Source organism: Zootermopsis nevadensis, unplaced genomic scaffold (genome assembly GCF_977971745.1).
Source record: "Zootermopsis nevadensis isolate Lab colony 2312 unplaced genomic scaffold, Znev_1.0 Znev_ptg000003l, whole genome shotgun sequence".
Taxonomy (NCBI): Eukaryota; Metazoa; Arthropoda; class Insecta; order Blattodea; family Termopsidae; genus Zootermopsis; species Zootermopsis nevadensis.
The window spans coordinates 11066594-11084728 of record NW_028259135.1 but is presented as its reverse complement, the minus strand read 5'-3'; the positions used below and the strand labels follow the sequence as shown (position 1 = coordinate 11084728).

Sequence of the window (18135 nt, the reverse complement as noted above, 5' to 3'; positions counted from 1 at the left end):
AGATTTTGTATGATACACACACACAATTACAGGCTTTATTGTCCTTGTAAATCTATGTATTATGCTATAAGAAGCTGCAGGAAAGTTATTTCATATTTTGTAACACTCACCTTCCACAAAACGAAGAACTGCTAGAACAATCACATAACACAACACTGAAATTCTTGCACACAGAACACGTGTCAAATCCCTCCGCGCTGCTTATCTGTTTCCGCCATCAGCCCACAATCGAATATTCTCATTGGTCAGAATGTGGCTGTCCTTCGGCGACACGAACAGATTTCTTAGCGAAATGTAAAACTGTAGGCTTAATTTTTTTAATATATAAATTTATATCAAACATGAAAATAAGAAATATATCTCTTTAAGAAAATTTATTGTCATTAACTGCATTAATCGAGTTCCTGGAATTATCAAAATAACCGCTAGAGGCGCTTCCCTATAAGCTCTAGTAATGCCCACTGGTGAGCTTCTGAAAAACATGATGAAGAGCAAAGATACTATCTGATTTTTCAGCGGGATTCAGAAATACCGCAAATGAAACGGACAGGCTAATTGACCTAAACTTTGCGAGAAAACTGTAATTAATCAACACATTTCTGAACTAATATCATTGTCGACACTTCTACATAAATCGCATTCTATTTGTTTATTCGATTATAGGTCGAACAAAACTTGGCACGGTTACACGCTGAAACCATAAAGAGAACGTATGGGCGTAAAAGCTAAAGGAAAAGTGCCTTAAGTTCGATTCCCAGTTAGGACGGTTCACATACCTCGGAAACTGAGAACGATAGAAGAACGGTACAAAGTCATTTCGAACAGATGACAGAAACAACGGTGACAATACCTAAAAACTGTCCTGAGTTCGATTAATAAGGTTTCTATAGCTCGGAAACTAAGCATGATATAAGAAGGCTCCGAGACAAGTTGATTCTATCGAAGATTATGTTACAGAAAAGAGACCAGAACTCCGACAGACTGTTCTGGGTTCAAGTCTCGATGAAGATGCCTTCAGTATCTCGGAAACTAAACAATATATAAGAGCGACGGTACGACCAAAGCTCTTTAGACGAGATTATTACAGGAACCAGTGTCACAAACCCAAAGACTATCGCGGGTTCGAGACTCGAAACATACGTGTCACAGTCGAAATATTGACTTCCTGTTAATTTCAGTTTGGGTGATGTAAAATCCAGTCCGGGATCCACGAGGATTAAGAAGTCATTTTGAGGAATTATGGACCACAATCTAGGACGTGCAGGAGAGGTCCCTAGGGATGGGCTTCAAAGATTTGTCTTCGCCGAGAAGACAGTGAAAACTCCTCGAGTCGGCGGTGGGAAGCAAACATTTCATCTGGCTGTCACGGCCCGCTTTGCATACTTCATCCTCTGCATCTGTAATGCAGATGAAAGACGCCTGTTTATGCAAAATTCGATCGCTCCATTTGACACCGATAATAAACCTTAAAACATGATCCGATTTGTGTAAAATGTGAAATCGAAAGACCGTGCGATTAATGTCTCTTCAAGCATTTCCTTTCGTGCCAAATACAGCTTGTCATCTGTCTCTTCTACTGGCAACACAATACATTATCACACCACTTTCCATCCCTCCGTCAATCTGTTTAGGCAAATAAAACATAAGTCGTAGAACCCATGGACCCAACTCATTGTGTTAATGTAGATTTCTGGCCGGCAATCAGACTTTTATACGTGCGTAATACTAATCAATGTAGGGCTGATCTTAACTGTTCGCAAGTACATGTTACATATCGCCAAATGCTAAACGGATTTTGATTAATTTTGGTACGAACATTATGCCCAAAGCAGAATTTTTTTTATTTTCCACAATCTATAACAACATAGCACATGAAATAATTTCTTCTTTGCCTAAAAGTAATTTCATCCATGATCAAAGGTGACACTCTAATCAACTAACAGATCGTTTGATACTAAATTTGCGCTCTACAAACCTAGTGTTCTCCTGTCACTTATAACCTATTTTCAAATACTGGAAGAAATACATTTTATAAATAACCATTCCAATTTCTGTCAGTGTATAAACGTATATAAACAATTTTTTTAAAACCGATTCACTGTCTTTTTTTAAAGTACTGTTGATGGTAATTTTCTGTCTCACACATGTTAAAATTTGATTCATATGAGGTACTTTGACACCTGAAATATAACACATATAACACAAATCATACTTACCGATAAATAAATATAATACAATGTTCAACAACTTCTTTAATACCTGTACATATTACAATATCATTTTATTTTTGTGTCTAATGCAGAGTAAATATCGATTGCGATGCCCTTACAGGAAGTGCGACTTCTAGACCTTACTTCTTTTCTTTCGGGTCCACAGGCACCTCTTCCGCAGCAGCTGGAACATCACGGAAGTTAGGAAACTGTTCCCAGGGTGTCGACAGTTCAAATCGTCGAAACTCTTGAGCTAATTCGACCGGTTCGACGACCACGCGCTTTCTCTCGTCATCATAACGAACCTGTGAACACAGCGAACACCACAAGACCTCAGAAAATGCTTAACGCGTTCACTGGTATCTGCCTTGTAACGCTCTGACATATTTCTGTGCCAGCGTCATAGTCCGCTGGAAGCACGGAGTCCTCAAGGCAAAGCATGTGCTATGGCTTCCGAATACATTGACACAAATTAGCTTCACATACAGTTCACTTCTCTACAAGTACTAGCAATTTATTAGAAAGACAAGTTTTGTGATTAAATTTTTGGTACAGTGAAACAAACGTTCTACCGCGCAAAAACAAAACTTTCAACTAGGTAATTTCTATCGAAATTTCTGTTACGTTGTCGGTGTGAATAAGGAAAGAACATTTCTTGATTTACTTCCATTCTAAGATTATATACCCACAGTATTAATTCTGTTGCGGACTGGGGCAAAGGTCACAAATTTAACCTCTCAAAAGCATGTAAGTTTCCATTCATTTCTACCAATCATAAAAGTCACTACTATGAAGAGACCTAATAAACAGCACGAAGATAACACAAGCCGACATTCCTTACTCATGAAAGGCATGTAAACTGGTCAACAAAAACTTCAACTATACAAATTCCTTCATTTGCGCAAACTGCACGATGATCCAATTTTAAATAAATGGTCCTCAGACATTAATGACGCATCACAGGTTTCCAGAGACCTATATGGGGCGACAGAAGAAAAACAAAAGATGAATAATACATTCAACTTTCACCACAAACACATCCTGTGGACTCACTTTCAACATTAAAAAGAGGCGGAAAAGGTTAGGTTTGCGAAGGACATTCTGGCAAATATTATAATTTATTCAAGTACACTTTACAAAACAAACATACTAAAAATGGGTACTTGTTGGTTATCGGGACACAAAACGGGAGAGTCGAATACAATAATTTGTCATTTATTGAAATAAAATATAATAACTTTCAAGTATATGTCATTTATCCACACACATTAACCTAACCTATTTTTAAAGCGATGTGTCCTGATAACTGACAAGAACCTAAAAATGTTACCTCAACATATCCAGAAAGGGGAAAGTCCTTTCTAAAAGGATGTCCTTCAAAGCCATAATCAGTAAGAATCCTTCTCAAGTCGGGATGATTGGCAAAGAACACCCCATACATGTCCCAGATTTCTCGTTCGTACCAGTTGGCCGCTTTGAACACGCTGAACGCCGAATCGAGTGGAGTCAGCTCATCAGTGTACGTTTTAACGCGAATCCGTGAATTGTACCGCAGGGACAGCAAGTTGTATATCACCTGCATACCAAAGCAACAAACACGCTAAATTTACATAATAACTTATTTCAGTAAAAACTGCTATGTTCAGTGCTTCTTCCTGGTGGTATCAACCGGCGTAAAGTACACGTACATTTCACATACAGATTTTGTTTATGTAAAAAATTGTCAGACATAACCTCAAAGACTACTACTACCAGTTTGTCAAAAAAATGCAAGATGGAAAAAATAATTAATGATCTGCTATTTTTCCACAGTTCCTTATTCCAGAATTCCTTTACCGCTGCAGAAGTTTGATTCTGGTCCACTGTGAAATACATTAAGCAATAAAATCTGATTGTCACGATCAATATCCATAAATATTACAACACAAACTAAGAACAGAGAGGAATGGAGTTACAATAAATGGCTCTTGTAGGCACTGTTTATGTACGTAGTTTCCCAAGGGCTTACAACCTCCAAAAGCAATAATAATTTCCTCAGTCACCAGATTATAAGTCTTAAGTCAGGGAGATTAAGTTTGGATAGCTTAATTCAACTTCATCTGTAAACTCTGTACAAAGATTGCACAATGAGATTAAACACTTCTATGGACTGGTAGTCAACAGCGACTAATTCACGGTTTTCAGTTTTGCAATTATCTGTAATCAAAGTTTTACCTCAAATCTGTACTGACGGGCTGGCACATCCATCCCTGCAATGTCAACCAGGTTGGCAAACTGTGAATTTTGATGATCTTTCAGAAACTGTAATACTGGTACGATGCCTTCAGGAGCGATCAAGACCTCTAGCTCGTCTCCAGATGTCAACTGGACTTTCTGCACATACTTTGGTAAACATTCTGCTACATATTTCCCAAAGTCTGTCAACTGTGAATGCTGAATTGCATCAAATTTCCGAACAGTTGCTGTAAAAGAAGAGCACGTTATAATAAGGAAACAGTGTAACAACTCTGGCATAATTGAAAATTAACTGTCTAGGGTCAATGATCTTTGTGCGGATATGATTCTAAAACCTGTCTCACGGTGTTATGATGTCATCCTGAAGAAGTGACACACATGACTTTGTACACAACTCCTCTGTAATGCTTAATAAAGTTTATCTCTGGGATTTTTCTTTGTTCCAGTACCTCTAAAACTTCCCCAAACCATGGAAATTACCATGAACTATCTGCAGGTTTCTGTAATAGATGTCATATGAATAATTTAACACTAACCAGTCAGTAAGTTTCAACTGCACACCCCACTCCAACATAAAACTTAATTCAAGTAAATTTAGCAGTTATAAAACACACAAATGATTACCTCGTAATTATATTACATTTTCTCACTTACGTCTAGTTTCAGTTGCTACTGCTGCTGCTTCTCCATGTGTCAATCTTGAAACAGTGCCTCCATAAACTGAAATATTTTTCAAAGTAAAAGAAAAGGATTATCGTAAAACAATTTTCATAGAAATAATTTAGCACAAAAGCAGTGTTTTAGAAAAAGATAATTTTACAATTGTTATGGCTCAATTAAAGGAAAAACAAATAGTCTGGCAACATGGTAAGTACCCCTTTAGGTTATGTTAGATTACTAAGGTCTAAATTTGCGATACTGTCTCCTCCACTTCATTCTGTTATTTTTAGTATCTCAGTTCTCAGCATACCTCATCTGTGTACACATGGAACCGAACTCAAGTCTTCAATGCAGACAGCATAACCCAATGAACAAGTTAAATGGTTCCAAATTGTGTACCTGTACTTGAATATATGTAACATATCTACAAATATGCTAAAAATTTGTATTATTCCTTCTCAAACAATAACACTTCTCGAGTGTTCACAAAGACTTATTAAATATTTCTAATAATCCTTCAACAATAAAAATAAGAACAAACACCTTTACACTTTGCAGCAAATCCAATTCCTCTCGATAATTGCCTCAAGATACAAGCCGCCATGTTCAATTCGCCCCCATGGATTACAGTATGTACCAACATACGAATCGGTAAATCAATGCTATATGTTGGCAACCCAAGTAGACCAATAACCAACATAGGTCTCAGAAATTTACCGACGTTTTGGAGGCTTACAGTCTCTACAATAAGGTAGTATCGTCATATTCGCCAGAGTAAGGACCTGAAATTCTCACTGTCGCCACCATATTCAGGGTAAAAAAATATGCAGTAGGACTCTAAACGTCTGCTCAAACCATTTTTTTTTTTTTGGGGGGGGGGGGGTCATCCTATTGTATGTAGTTTACCGCATTGTGTAAAGCATGTTGGTCATCCTTGAGTCACACCAGTGAGCATAGCTTAATACCAACATTCACCCAGCGAATGGAAGATCTAGTAATTTAATATGGTGTCGTTTCATCCAACTCATAAAGATATAGGTTATGCTTCAAGATAGGAAGATACAAATTACTATGAAAGAAATTGGGTGTATGCTTTTAACCACATTTTGATTAGTATATGTTAAGTATTCGTAGACTCGTGATTAGATTTTAAGCTCTCCTACAGATATTTTGTTAGTAAACAATGTGAATGGTTCCTAAAATGTGTTCAAAGAATTTAATACGATTTGTGCATCAAGTGATAAATTGGACATGTCATTGGAACCGATGTATTTCATTCAGAGATACGCATGATAATTTTACTAATAGTGCTGCTACTTTATTCCAAATCTAAAATTGTCTTAACCTATTAACATTCAGTAGCAACATACTCATGCATGTGTTTCAACAATACCCATGGTAATATTATATCTGTTCTTGTTCCAGTGCCTTGTTCTGGAGGCATTGCTTCCGTACCAGCTGACATGTTGCAATCAGACACTCCTGCACAACAGTATGACCATTGTAAATTGAAGCCAGATGACACCAGTTCTTTAACAGATGTCACTGTTTATGAGATTGTTAGTGTAAATGTGTGGCCTTCAAGCACAACCACTGCTACAATACTTCAGAATCCTGTGGTATGGAAAATCCATCTTCTTAAATGGCATTTATGGTGTGAGTTGTTTGTGGTAGATGTTTTGATGTTAAGGTACTTCTGTGGTTTTTTTGACTGAGTAGAACTGTATTGTAACTAAAATTTGTTGGGATTTCCTTTAAAAGCACTATAATATGCTATGCCTGTTTATATTGCATATGCATCAAACCAGAAAACCAGTCTTCATTTCTAAAGAAAATATAAATAATGGTTTGATTCATCTGTATACTTCATAAATGTAAAGTTTCAGGTATGTCCACAGCAGTCTGCATTTATCAGACCATCACTTAAAAGTGGAAAATGTCATTTAGTATCAATGTGAGTCATTACATTTATATCTAGTATTAAAGAAGCAAAAACGGTCAATTTGAGAATAAGGGGACTTTCACTGATGTAGTTTGATTGTATTGACTAGACATAAATCTTACTTCTATTTCAGAATAATGGAACTGCAGATAATGACAATTCCATCAGCTTCCCTCGGAAGCGAAAGATTAAAAGGCCTTTTTCTCCAGAAATTCATGCAGGAGGCAAAAGATTAATTGAGAAAAGGAAAGGAGTAAGGAAGCAAAAAGGACTTCAGACAACAGAAGGTATGGCATCGCAGTACCAGTTAACTTCTAAATCCTGTTAATTAATCGCCCAAAATCGTGTCTGTATCATTATGCACTGTATCAGAAAGTAGAACCACTTGGTGATTTTCTGTTCCAGTTACAAATATTCCTGATGTGGGACCAAATGGAAAACCATTTTCCTGTGAAAAGTGTCATTCACCATTCATTGTCAATCCAGCAAGGATCCATAGGCTAGACCCACGAAGGAAATATAGACCACGGAAGATCACCGATGTGGTAACAAAGCAAGTTCTTCTGCTCTGCAATGCCTGTGGCCTTTCAATGTCTAGATCAAGAAAGGAGAGACATAAAAAGGTTAGTTTTTATGGAAATATTAAAACTCATGTGATTTAAACAGAGTTACCTCTTACTTCTTTAAAGTGAAATCATTTTAACCCTGCAAATCCCGTGAAGGATGAAGAACTACAATTTTTTTTATATAGATATAATCTTGATCACAGCTTTCTGTCACAGTTCATTACTTCTTGAGAAACTAAATCTTGTGGTGCGCATGTGTGCAGGAACCTCCAACACAAGAAGAAAAAGACGCTTACTTGAAGAAAGCAGCTGAATTTGCAGCATCGTTGGCTGCATCACTCCAAGATCTTGATGCCTGTCGCCTTTACTGTCCAGCATTTAAATCGTCAGCTTGTCGGTGTTTACAGAAGTACATCTCAGCAGATGGTAATGAAGTGTCATTATCACCATTACATTTGACCTTGAACATTGCCATGGCACTTTCCCAACCTGAAATAAAATTATACATTAATTCATTCATTGAATATTACCTTATTTAGACAACTTTAGACATGGGTTACTTTACTTTAGACGGTTAATGGAATATACAGCAAGTTGTGAGGTATTAGGAATTCTTAGCTGTCAGACAGACGTTTACATATTCCCCAGGGGTAAAGGGGCTGGGGCATGAAGCTGGCCATTCATCTCTGTAGTGCCAAGGTTAAGAATTTATGGAGCTGTACTTCCACTCCCCAATATTTCATGGTGTTTATGTACACAGATAATGTTGCCTTTGATTTTATAGTCATGGTTGGATATACAACATAAACGTAAATAATTCAAGTAGAGGGGGACCTAAAAGTGTGTGTTGATTCCTGCTTGCTAAGTGATGCTACCTGGTAGCAATTTTATTCACTGTTTTCATCTTTGATGTGAAATAGTGAGTGAGTATTATCTATACAGATATATTAAATACTATCGGACTTCTCTCATTGATTGAATTGGCAGATGACTTTCCAAGGTTTCAAGGCAGACAATGGAAAGTATAAGTTCATTCAAAACACTGATGAAAAGCTACAAGGCATCAACCTGGAAGGCCACAATCAAGATTTCCACTATAATAAAAATTCAAATCTTGCATAACACTAAGTTTATAATCTTAATTTTAGGTAGGAGTGAAGAAGGGTCTAATGAAAGAGCCTTGCATTTACTGGCACTTCTCAAGGAGGCTCGGCAGTTGACAAAACAGAAGATTGCCTCGCAAACCATTGAGGTAGCGTTTTATTCACGTACATGACTGTTGTACCACAGATTGAATTTAGATTATGCTTGGTTGTATCACCATCCATGCTTTAGCGTTTGCATTCTAATTAGTGTCCTAAAGTACCAGTCATTTGCTTCAAGCCCAGTTTGCACAGATTTTACGTCACATGAAAGATCACAGTTTCAAAAGTATTTTATTGTCCAGAATAGATATGAAATTAGTTTCTTAGTATTTTGCTCTCCCAAAATGGAATGCATGTTTTTCTCAGTGATTTATATTACTTGAATAACAGATTAACACGGAACCCGGAGCAAGGTCCGAGACCGAGAATGAAGGAAAGCAAAGGCCTCAAGTTCCCAGAGGACTAAAGAAGCGCAGAAGTAAGGAATACGAGGAATTTGTTCTTAAAAATAGGCAGTATCTGCGTGAGGAGCTTCATTTGTGTGAAAGAGCTTCACAAAGAGTTCTGATGTACTCAAATAATTTCTTGCATAAGAAACTGAAAACATCACCCAGCAGGTATGAACAATTTTCATAACATCAATCATCAGTTTACGAAAAGACCTGTTTAATTCAATAATGTCAATGTAGTGTAGTATTGAAGGCACCTGAATTCAGTTCAGAAACTTCAGTATAACCTTGTAATAGACCATTTTTATTTGGTAAAAAATTTACTGACGCCTTCACATTAAAATACCAAAATGTACAGATTTAGGCTCACCAAATATCCAAGTAGCGTTCCTTTCCCTGAACAGTTCACTGTGTTGTAAATTGATTTGAACAAATTTCATGGTAAAAGTTTTTCATAGACGAATGCATGCAACATTTTAATTATAAAACTTGAATGGATTCAACTAGCTGAGGAGCCTTCAGTTTTATTATGTCAGTAAAAACTATGCTTTGGAAAATTTACTGTTCTATACAGTATTTATTCTGTTCACTTAAATACCACTTCGATTTGTTTCAGCAGGGGCTGCCGTGTGGACAGGGTCAATGGTAAAAATGCTCGAGGCTTGCTGAAGCCAGTGTCGCAACTGGCAAATGAGACGTGCTGCAGTGACAGATGTGTAACAATGGTGCTGACCCATTCCAAGCTATTAGAAACATGGCGGGCCAGGGTAAAATTGGGGCAGCGTGAGGCAAGGCGGGTGTTGGCAGAGATGTTAACTCCATCAGGAGGTACCAAAGGCAACTGCTACAAATTCATTTCCATGGTGACAGGTAGGGCAGATTAATAATAAATAAGTTAAGGCTATAGAAATTATAAAAATATGTGTTTACTATTACAATTTGTTAGATTCAGAGGTTAATGTCTCTTTGGCTGATATCGGTAGACCCAGACCAGTCATCTCAATTTTAATTGAAGTTTTCACAGTTTTTATGCTGAGAAGTAAAACATGACTCAATAACACATAATTAAAATATATTAAGTTACAAGGAAACTGATATATTATTCTTGTCTTTGCTCAGTTTTTGTTTTCATGGTTGTAGGTTGCAGTTATGCAACGATATGTCTGGTCAGCGACCAGATGAGGAGGACGCAAGGCGAACGAGAGCCTCCAGACCATGGTTTGAAGAAATGGTGGCGTGATCACCCAACGGACAATAAGAAGAAGGAGAAACAGAAAGTGTGCAGTGAGTAGAACAAATTGTAGATGAGGACTGTATCATTGCGATGCAGCTTCTGTTATATCAAAAGCTTGCAGCAGCAATAAAATAATATTAACTGAGTCTTATGGTGTGTCAGAATTAATTTTTTAATTCCAGTCAACCCCTAAGGAAGAACTTTTATTTCTTCCTGGTAAAAGCTATTGAAAGGCCACACCCTGCTTTTTTTCCATTTAAAATACTGCAGTGTTACTTTTGACAGCCAATCAAATGTCACTGCTTAGGGATATGAAATTGATCTCTGTTGATAGATAAATCAAGCAAGGTGGACAACAGCGATGAAGATGATCCTCAAGCCTTGTCTGATATTGCCAGTATTCAGCTTCCAGACAGAGAAGATCTGGATTCTCTGAGCCCACAAGAAGTTTCCAGCCATTTGCAGAAACTGCTTGATATACAAAAACAACTTTTAGCACAGCAAGCTCAAGTGCAGCAGCACCTGAAGGAGGTCAGATTGAAGATGAACAAGGCTCAACAGGTTCACTCTGCCGAGTCAGCCAAGAACATGGGAACAGATGCAGCTGATGGTGCGGGGGTGGTGACACAAACTGGTGACCAACAGGTATTGCGTGTCCTGGAACTGCCCACGCCACCACCATCAGGTAACTGAAGTACACTCGTGTGCTGTGAAACTTTAAAGTCCCAATACATTTAATTTGTTACATATGAAAACAACACCTACGACTGGAAGGAATATGAGAAAGGGAGTGGACGGTCACCAGGAATTTGTATTTGGTTTGGGTTGGCAGTGCCACATGCCATTAGATTGAGCAATAATTACAGAAAAGATCTAGATACATAATTAGCTATTTCTTGTTACCACGTAACCTAAAAATTCAATGTTTAAATATTATATTTATAGGAAATGGATAATTTTCTGTCTACATGAATGTTTGTTGTGTTGGTACGTTTTCTGAAAACTTATTTTGCCTTTCCAGATCAGTGAAAATTAGTATGGGCCGGTAACGACGGAAAACATTTTTTTATTAAATAATGGTAGCAGGGTTTAGTAAATATGACTTGCAGATTTCAATTCTGCTTTACAGTCATCACGGAGAACATCCACCCGCAGCCCAGTATCTCGGTGATGACTTCGACTGGAGATTTTGAGCCCCTGACTGCTATCAGTGTGAGAGGGCAGACAACTTTCAGTAACATTGTTATTCTACCGGAGTCGGCACTTGCAGCTGGTAGTGCCGCACAAGGTACGTGCATTGTGTGAACAAGAACAAATGACATAAATCTGTAAAGTGTGAGCAATATTGCATTTCAAAAAGGATAGAAACTGATCATAAACTTCCTACAAATTGTTATGAAACAATTTCATGTTATAATTACAAACATGAAGATTTGATTGAGGTAATATTTGACAAAAACTTGTGTTCCAGTATCGAGACTTTGGCATATGAAGAAGAGCGGGAATTTTAAGTTCTCCCCAGAACTTCTTGTTCATTACTCATATAGATATTTTTTTATTGTGCCATCATTTTAAGAATGAGATAGGCTGGGCATGTAGCGCGCATGGATGGGACAAGAGGTGTGCACCGGGTATTGGTTGGGAAGCCTGAGGGGAAGAGACCACTGGGGAGACCTAGACGTAGATGGGAGGATAATATCAAGGGGGATCTATGGGAGATAGGAGCTGAAGGAGACTGGATTTTGTTGGCCCAGGACAGGATCCGGTGGAGGGCTTTGATTAATTCGGTGATGAACCTTCGGGTTCGGTAAGCCATCTAGTTTGTTAGTTAGTTACTATATTTTCACAACTGTCAATAGAGTAACCCTAATAATTGTGTATTAATTTTAAGGTTGGTAGTAATATATTCCTATTGATGTAGGGACATCTGTGATAAGCTACAGTCCTCCTACGGAAGCAGCAGAAACCATGATTCCGGGCATCTCGTCCCAAGACTTGCAGTCTGGTGCCACAGTCGAGTCAATGCCTTTTGCCACCAAAAGTAATTCAACTGCGGTCAACACATTCCAGCTGTATGGAGTTATGGATACCACTACACCTAATTTGTTGCACTTCAATTACTAGCGTAGAACAAGGAACGATTAGAAATGTGACTTGCTGAAATTGTCTCATTTGTACATTATATATCATAAATGATCTAATAAAAATAGATTTTGTTAAGAAATTTATGGTTTCATTACCGTAGGTTTACAGCCTTCGTGTGTCATTTTAAGCTGTGAGACCGACCACATCACAAAAGGACTCCCAGATTTTTATTCTAGAATAGTGAAAAAGTGGTTATTCTGTAAAGAAATTTAGTTTAAATTTTTGGGTGGGCAGTTTAAGCTATATGTTGCCAGACTGTTGATGTAAGAAGACAGAAAATGTATTGTAGATTTATTTGCGGCGAAGAAAACTTTTTAAATATGTACATCTGAGCCAGGTACAGATGACCAGCTGGGTCCAGTCTTGTGACTGCTCCTTTCAGGTTTAAAGATCACATGGGTTAGACACCGTCTAGTTTCACAGAAGCTTTGCGATATTGCAAGAAAATCGTGGATTTTGTTGATGGGTTGGGTCTTTAAATCATGACTGTTGGGAGTTACGTCACACATTCTAATATTTTGGAGGGGGAACCTCTACAGATCTCTGCAACCAAACTACACTCAACTTCTCTTTCTTATCATTATTCACAACTTGTGATGATTTATAATCTGCTAGGACAAGGGTCACTTGTACTCGGTGATATTATTAATAAAATCACTTACCTGAAAATCTCAGCTGTTTGACGAGGCACAGACCTGCTGCAAGCAGTGAATCCAGAACCGATCCTTGCCACATAAAGTTTACATCATTCAAAGACACTCGTGAATCCAACCCGATACTGTGGGACCAGCGATCCCCCGAGATACGACACAAGTACGGTTCTAAGATGTAAGCTTGTTCTTCATTGCGTGAGCATTTTGTGTTTCAGTTCAGTGTTACAATTTTGCCCGCGAGCAGTTGTCGAATGCACAAGACAAAATGCCTTGAATGGATAATTAAAGTTCCTTAGTTTCTTCGTGATCTGTTAGTGCAATTGATATGGTCTTTGGGTCACAAACTTGTATCTTAAATGGACCAGAAAAGATTACAACAGTAGTATTGGTTCAAATCACTTCTTAAGTTTCGCCTTCCTGATGTCTAAAATAATCTTCACGGTCTCATCAAGCAAAGAGTCGAGCAATCCCAGCGCTATTTCATTTTTCACAGTCACTTCATCTTCGGCGTAATCTGTCCATGCGGATTCCTCGTCGTGAGATTCCTTCATGAGAATTTCGTCTACATAATCTCTCTTCTTACGACTCCATCGAATTACGAGTTTTTCCTTATACACTTTAGGTGCAAAGCCGAACAAATCCAGCACTTTCTTCAAGATCACTTCTTGCAGCATCTCCTTGGATCTTTGAGGCGGTTTCTTTCTCTTACTTGAGAAGGCAGGCCAGTCCCACGGCACACATGGATTCTCCCGCATCGAACCATAATAAGTTTTTATCAGATCTTTTGTTAAATCAAAAATTAGTTTTTTAAACATCCTTCTGCTAGATTTTTCAATAACCCTCATATCAGCAGTGTTATCGTCCTCATTAAATTCAGGTGGAACTTCTGCGTGCTGTATGTCACCGCTAAATATGAACAAATTATACAAGAAACCAGTCATCTTCAGCGTCACTGACGTAAGTTCCTCAGCTGTTGAAAAAATGATGGGCAGCTCCTTCGTGAGGTCCTGATTTCTCAACAGGGCACGTGACACGCCAGAAATGGATGCTGTGGGGTTTCTGGTGCTCTGGTCTGGTGATGCGTAAGGTGGGGGCGGTTTTTTCGGGACCCCCCGCAAACAGAAGCACTGCGGTTCTTCTTCAGCTTCCTCGAGTTCTTGAATCTGGGAAATACAACATTGTTTTCATAACATAACGCAACACTGTGACTTCCTTTGCCTTCCTCGTGTGGTCATCATCAAGCGGGTGTGTGTTCGCTTCCTGTTATTCAGGTAAGTAAAATCATGGTTACAAATCACTAGACTGAACAGGAAGTTGAAATCTCAAGGAAGAACTGGAAGGATAATATCGGAACAGATTTTAGTGTGTAGGGTCGGGTCGGGTCAGATCAACCCAGTCAGCTTCGGTACTTTTGTCTTTGAACCTTCACATTCTATGAAAAAAAATGTTCTAAACTCCTCTGTGCAGTATTATCACTTGCCTCGTGTTCAATTTGCAGTTCCTCTGCTTCCTGTCCCAAGTCACTGAAATCGCAATCCTCGTCAAACCACTCCTGGCCGAAGCCTTCATTGTCATTGCCATCCGGCCTTTCGCTTCTTGACAGTCCCAGTTCCACCTTAAAAGAACAAAAACAAAAGAGCAGTAAGGTGAATAAAACAGATGAATGCATATTCCTGATTATGGTTTGTCTAAGTTTAACCTAATGAAAGGTCGTGACAAAATATATTCTGTCGCTGGTAAAACAGAGATCAAAACTGCAAACTGACCACAAGATATTGCACGTCTAACTTCATTAACGATTCCCATTAAAAACACTCAACAAAGTTTTAGGTGATTTGTATGCATTTTTTTATGTTGATTACGAAAATGAAAACCGAATTTTTCTATCAATTCTTGAAACACGCTATTTTTTTATCTGAGAGAAAAACTAGACTTTAGGAGCTGCTAGCAGGGTCATATACACTATGGCATGAAGTCAGAGGTACGTATTTTCACGTAAACCGAGTATCGGACACTTAAAATTCTCGAACATTACCCTAGAACTTTTTCCGTTGACGTTAATAAATTTATACAAAATACGGAAATAAAATAAAAGGTTGTTTTTGTTATAAGAACTGCGAATAAGCCAAAAAAAAAAAGATAATACGACCTCATTCAGACGTAGTCTGACGAAAATCATAATATGTTGGTTGAAAAGAGCGTTTATGCGCTGATTCCAACTTCAGGCATTTGAATTATTAAAACTGTATTACATTTACACGAATAGTAATACGTACGACAGAGAACGTGTTTATAATTTCGTACCCTCTACTCTGCTGCATAACATTTTCATCCTGTCACTGTAATTTCACCACCAGAGCTTAAACACTTTCAAGTCAGTTGAGGATTACTCATAATTTAATAAAATTCTGTGTACTTATTATTGTAGGTACGTGGTATCGTCAACAAAGTGCTGTGTAACGGAACCCTGTTTACGACACAGAACAGTGTGCAATGTTTACTCCATTTCACTTTAAAAACAAAAGCTACGTATTTAATTCGTTATGTGCAATTTCAAGAATACGAATACTTATCGGATTAACATTCTTTTCAAGTAATTGCCAAGATTTTAAATCTCATTCTGATGGAAACACAGAAGTAGACCAGAAATAGTTTATATTAGAATGAGAAGTACGAGCCAGTTTCGAAACATCGAACTCTTACATAAGTTTTGTTTTTCGAAGAGTGAGTACACTTGAACCAAAGTAAAACAAAAAAACGCTGAAGCCCATACTGAAATAAAATTTAATTTTATTAGTACTTCGTGTGTTACAGTGGGGGTAATATCGTTACGCCCTCAGATACAGCAGACTCAGGCAAAGTGGTCATGAGTGGCTCAGGGTAAAGTTATAAAAAAAAATATAATATCGACATTTTTTTACAATTTTAATTGCAGAACTTGTCGATAAAAAAGAGCTCTAGAAATGACGCTTTGTTCCGTGACTCAAACACGAAGATCGGAAATTAAACAGCTGTAAGTTGGAACTTTTATTGGACACTACATAATTCTCAAAGTCTGCAGATGGGCACATATTTCGAGATAGGAGGCCGGGGGTTCAATCACAGTTTTCCTTTGCGCTAGTCCAAAGCACAAATATACATCGAGGTAACCTGCGGTGTCTTCAGTTCGTCTTACTCAAATTTGTAATGATTCTTTCACATTACGCAAGTACCCAATATAATCAGGTGACTTATTACACGAATATTTTGGCCAGTGACCTGTCACTGGTTAAGATTTTGATTTCGTGCAGTTCCTGGTACTCACATCTCCCTTGCAGCAGTCAAACCATCCACATCTGCCCATCTCAACCAGTCGCTGGATCGCGCCTCCTGTGCGACTAGCATAGGAACAGTAATAGGAAGTGAATGCCGGATGACTCATTCCATTTCCCCCCCTCCAGTTCCGACCAGACGGACCTGCCACGCAGCCAGCCGGCAGTGGGGACGGGAGGGGTTACAAAAATTGGTTCAATGAAACAAAAATAATTATTTTTAAACTCCAGAGGGCTCCGTTTTCATAAATTTGATTTTACTTAATGCTGATACTGCTCTTTGTACGTATATGATACGTGTTCCTATGCACACTAGCGGAGTTACTGAGGAGAAATTCGACAAATGTTTACATTTCATATTATTATTCCTTACCGGAAAGCTTATCATGGGTCGGATCATCAGACAAGAAAAGCTGAGTATCATAGGAAAAAAATTAATCGTAAACCCATTTTCACCGGGACTCGAACCCAGAAGTTTTCGGGTTTGTGACCTTCGCTCCGTCAATTTCCTCGCCGGAACCGATTTGTTCTTGATTCGGTTCTTCTTTCATGCTTAGTTACCGGGCTACAAAAACCAGCCTGACCGGGAGTAAAACGCAGAACTTTTTTTTTTTTAAATTTTGACCTTTCGAACATCTCTTCCTAGTTTAAGTAAATAAACATTCCAAACGGAGCAAATCTGACACACACATATATAAACAAAATTTCAAATTAATGTTCAAGATATTCCAAATAATCCGCCTTCCGCCATTAAAATCTTTTAAGATGTTCAAAATAATTGCATGTCAGTTCTTGCCAATTGTATATTTCTGTAAATTCTTCCTTATTTTCCTTCTACAAGAGAACAACAATTTTTGAAATTACATTTTTGTCTTTACAATAATTTCATTTTTAAGTCATAACCTCTCTAAGCATTCTTATAGCGTTCTATCCAACTGTATGAACAACCAGACAACGGTAAAACCTATTTTGACGAAACGTCACATTCAAGAATGTTACGAAAAATTCAAGAAACACGTGTTACAAATGACAAACCGGGCAGAAGGCGGATGCAGATGGCCACATCCTATTTGAAGCCATCATCACGTCTATAGGAACCGAAGAAACATCGGCCATTCCGATTGCAAGATTAAAATTAGACCCGTCTCAATCGCAGTTGAGTAGAGAACCATTTATCTGAAATAAATTGTACTTCTTAATATTTATCTATTTTTATCCCACACGTACACAGCCACTTACCTGAAAAATGTTGTAATGATGCCTCTGTTCCTGAAGTAGCAGCTAATCCACGATAAGATGGTGTCGACAGACAAGATGGCGTGGCGTGGGCAGGCCGGTGGCTGCTAAGATTCCTAGAACACTCATTATGCTCTTCGCTATGAAATATTATGTATTTATGTTTAGTAGAAATTGCTGTTCAAACAAACAGGTCCGAAAGACTGGATTTTTTCTGAATAAAATTATCTGGTTTTGAACGTTTATTTCTTTTAAAATCCTTTTCTTTCTGAACTTGACCAAAATCCTTTCACAGCAGTTCAGTCAGCCCCACTTGGGTCGATTTTCCAAAATTAATCTTAAAATACTA

General features: G+C 38.0%; 4 protein-coding genes across 9 annotated transcripts in view; 1 reads left to right on the top strand and 3 right to left on the bottom strand.

The window, feature by feature from the left end:
- Positions 1-353, bottom strand: part of LOC110838284 (lachesin-like) — a 310561-nt gene extending 310208 nt beyond the window's left edge. Inside the window, exon 1 of the mRNA XM_087342517.1 lies at positions 111-353. The gene's annotated coding sequence lies outside the window, so the exon portion shown is untranslated. The remainder of the gene's footprint in view (positions 1-110) is intronic.
- Positions 354-2239: 1886 nt separating this feature from the next.
- On the bottom strand, positions 2240-5763 carry ND-30 (NADH:ubiquinone oxidoreductase core subunit S3). Of its 2 annotated transcripts, none has more exons than XM_022085089.2 (5): positions 5649-5763; positions 5100-5165; positions 4425-4672; positions 3541-3786; positions 2240-2515 (listed from the first exon to the last, which is right to left on the bottom strand). In XM_022085089.2, exons 1-5 carry the CDS (start codon positions 5746-5748, stop codon positions 2351-2353), a joined length of 825 nt encoding a protein of 274 aa, XP_021940781.1. In that variant the 5' UTR covers positions 5749-5763; the 3' UTR covers positions 2240-2350. The 2 variants fall into 2 exon arrangements, with proteins under 2 accessions (XP_021940781.1, XP_021940782.1); XM_022085090.2 differs by having other exon boundaries at positions 5655-5736.
- A 268-nt stretch (positions 5764-6031) lies between these two features.
- LOC110840210 (uncharacterized) lies at positions 6032-12665 on the top strand. Of its 4 annotated transcripts, none has more exons than XM_022085085.2 (12): positions 6032-6192; positions 6531-6724; positions 7181-7334; positions 7453-7670; positions 7877-8039; positions 8762-8865; positions 9149-9375; positions 9824-10077; positions 10348-10491; positions 10776-11126; positions 11571-11729; positions 12363-12665. In XM_022085085.2, the coding sequence occupies exons 1-12, from the start codon at positions 6147-6149 to the stop codon at positions 12563-12565; spliced, it is 2217 nt and encodes a 738-aa protein (XP_021940777.2). In that variant the 5' UTR covers positions 6032-6146; the 3' UTR covers positions 12566-12665. The 4 variants fall into 4 exon arrangements, with proteins under 4 accessions (XP_021940777.2, XP_021940776.2, XP_087198640.1 ...); XM_087342514.1 differs by lacking the exon at positions 6032-6192 and adding an exon at positions 6250-6373 and having other exon boundaries at positions 9827-10077; XM_087342513.1 differs by lacking the exon at positions 6032-6192 and adding an exon at positions 6250-6373.
- Positions 7355-18039, bottom strand: LOC110840212 (centrosome-associated protein 350). 2 transcript variants are annotated; one of them, XM_087342519.1, is made up of 6 exons: positions 17790-18039; positions 16544-16695; positions 14720-14854; positions 13249-14402; positions 7910-8102; positions 7355-7641 (listed from the first exon to the last, which is right to left on the bottom strand). In XM_087342519.1, exons 2-4 carry the CDS (start codon positions 16658-16660, stop codon positions 13635-13637), a joined length of 1020 nt encoding a protein of 339 aa, XP_087198645.1. In that variant the 5' UTR covers positions 16661-16695; positions 17790-18039; the 3' UTR covers positions 7355-7641; positions 7910-8102; positions 13249-13634. The 2 variants fall into 2 exon arrangements, with proteins under 2 accessions (XP_087198645.1, XP_087198644.1); XM_087342518.1 differs by lacking the exon at positions 7355-7641 and having other exon boundaries at positions 7705-8102.
- Between the last annotated feature and the right edge of the window lie 96 nt (positions 18040-18135).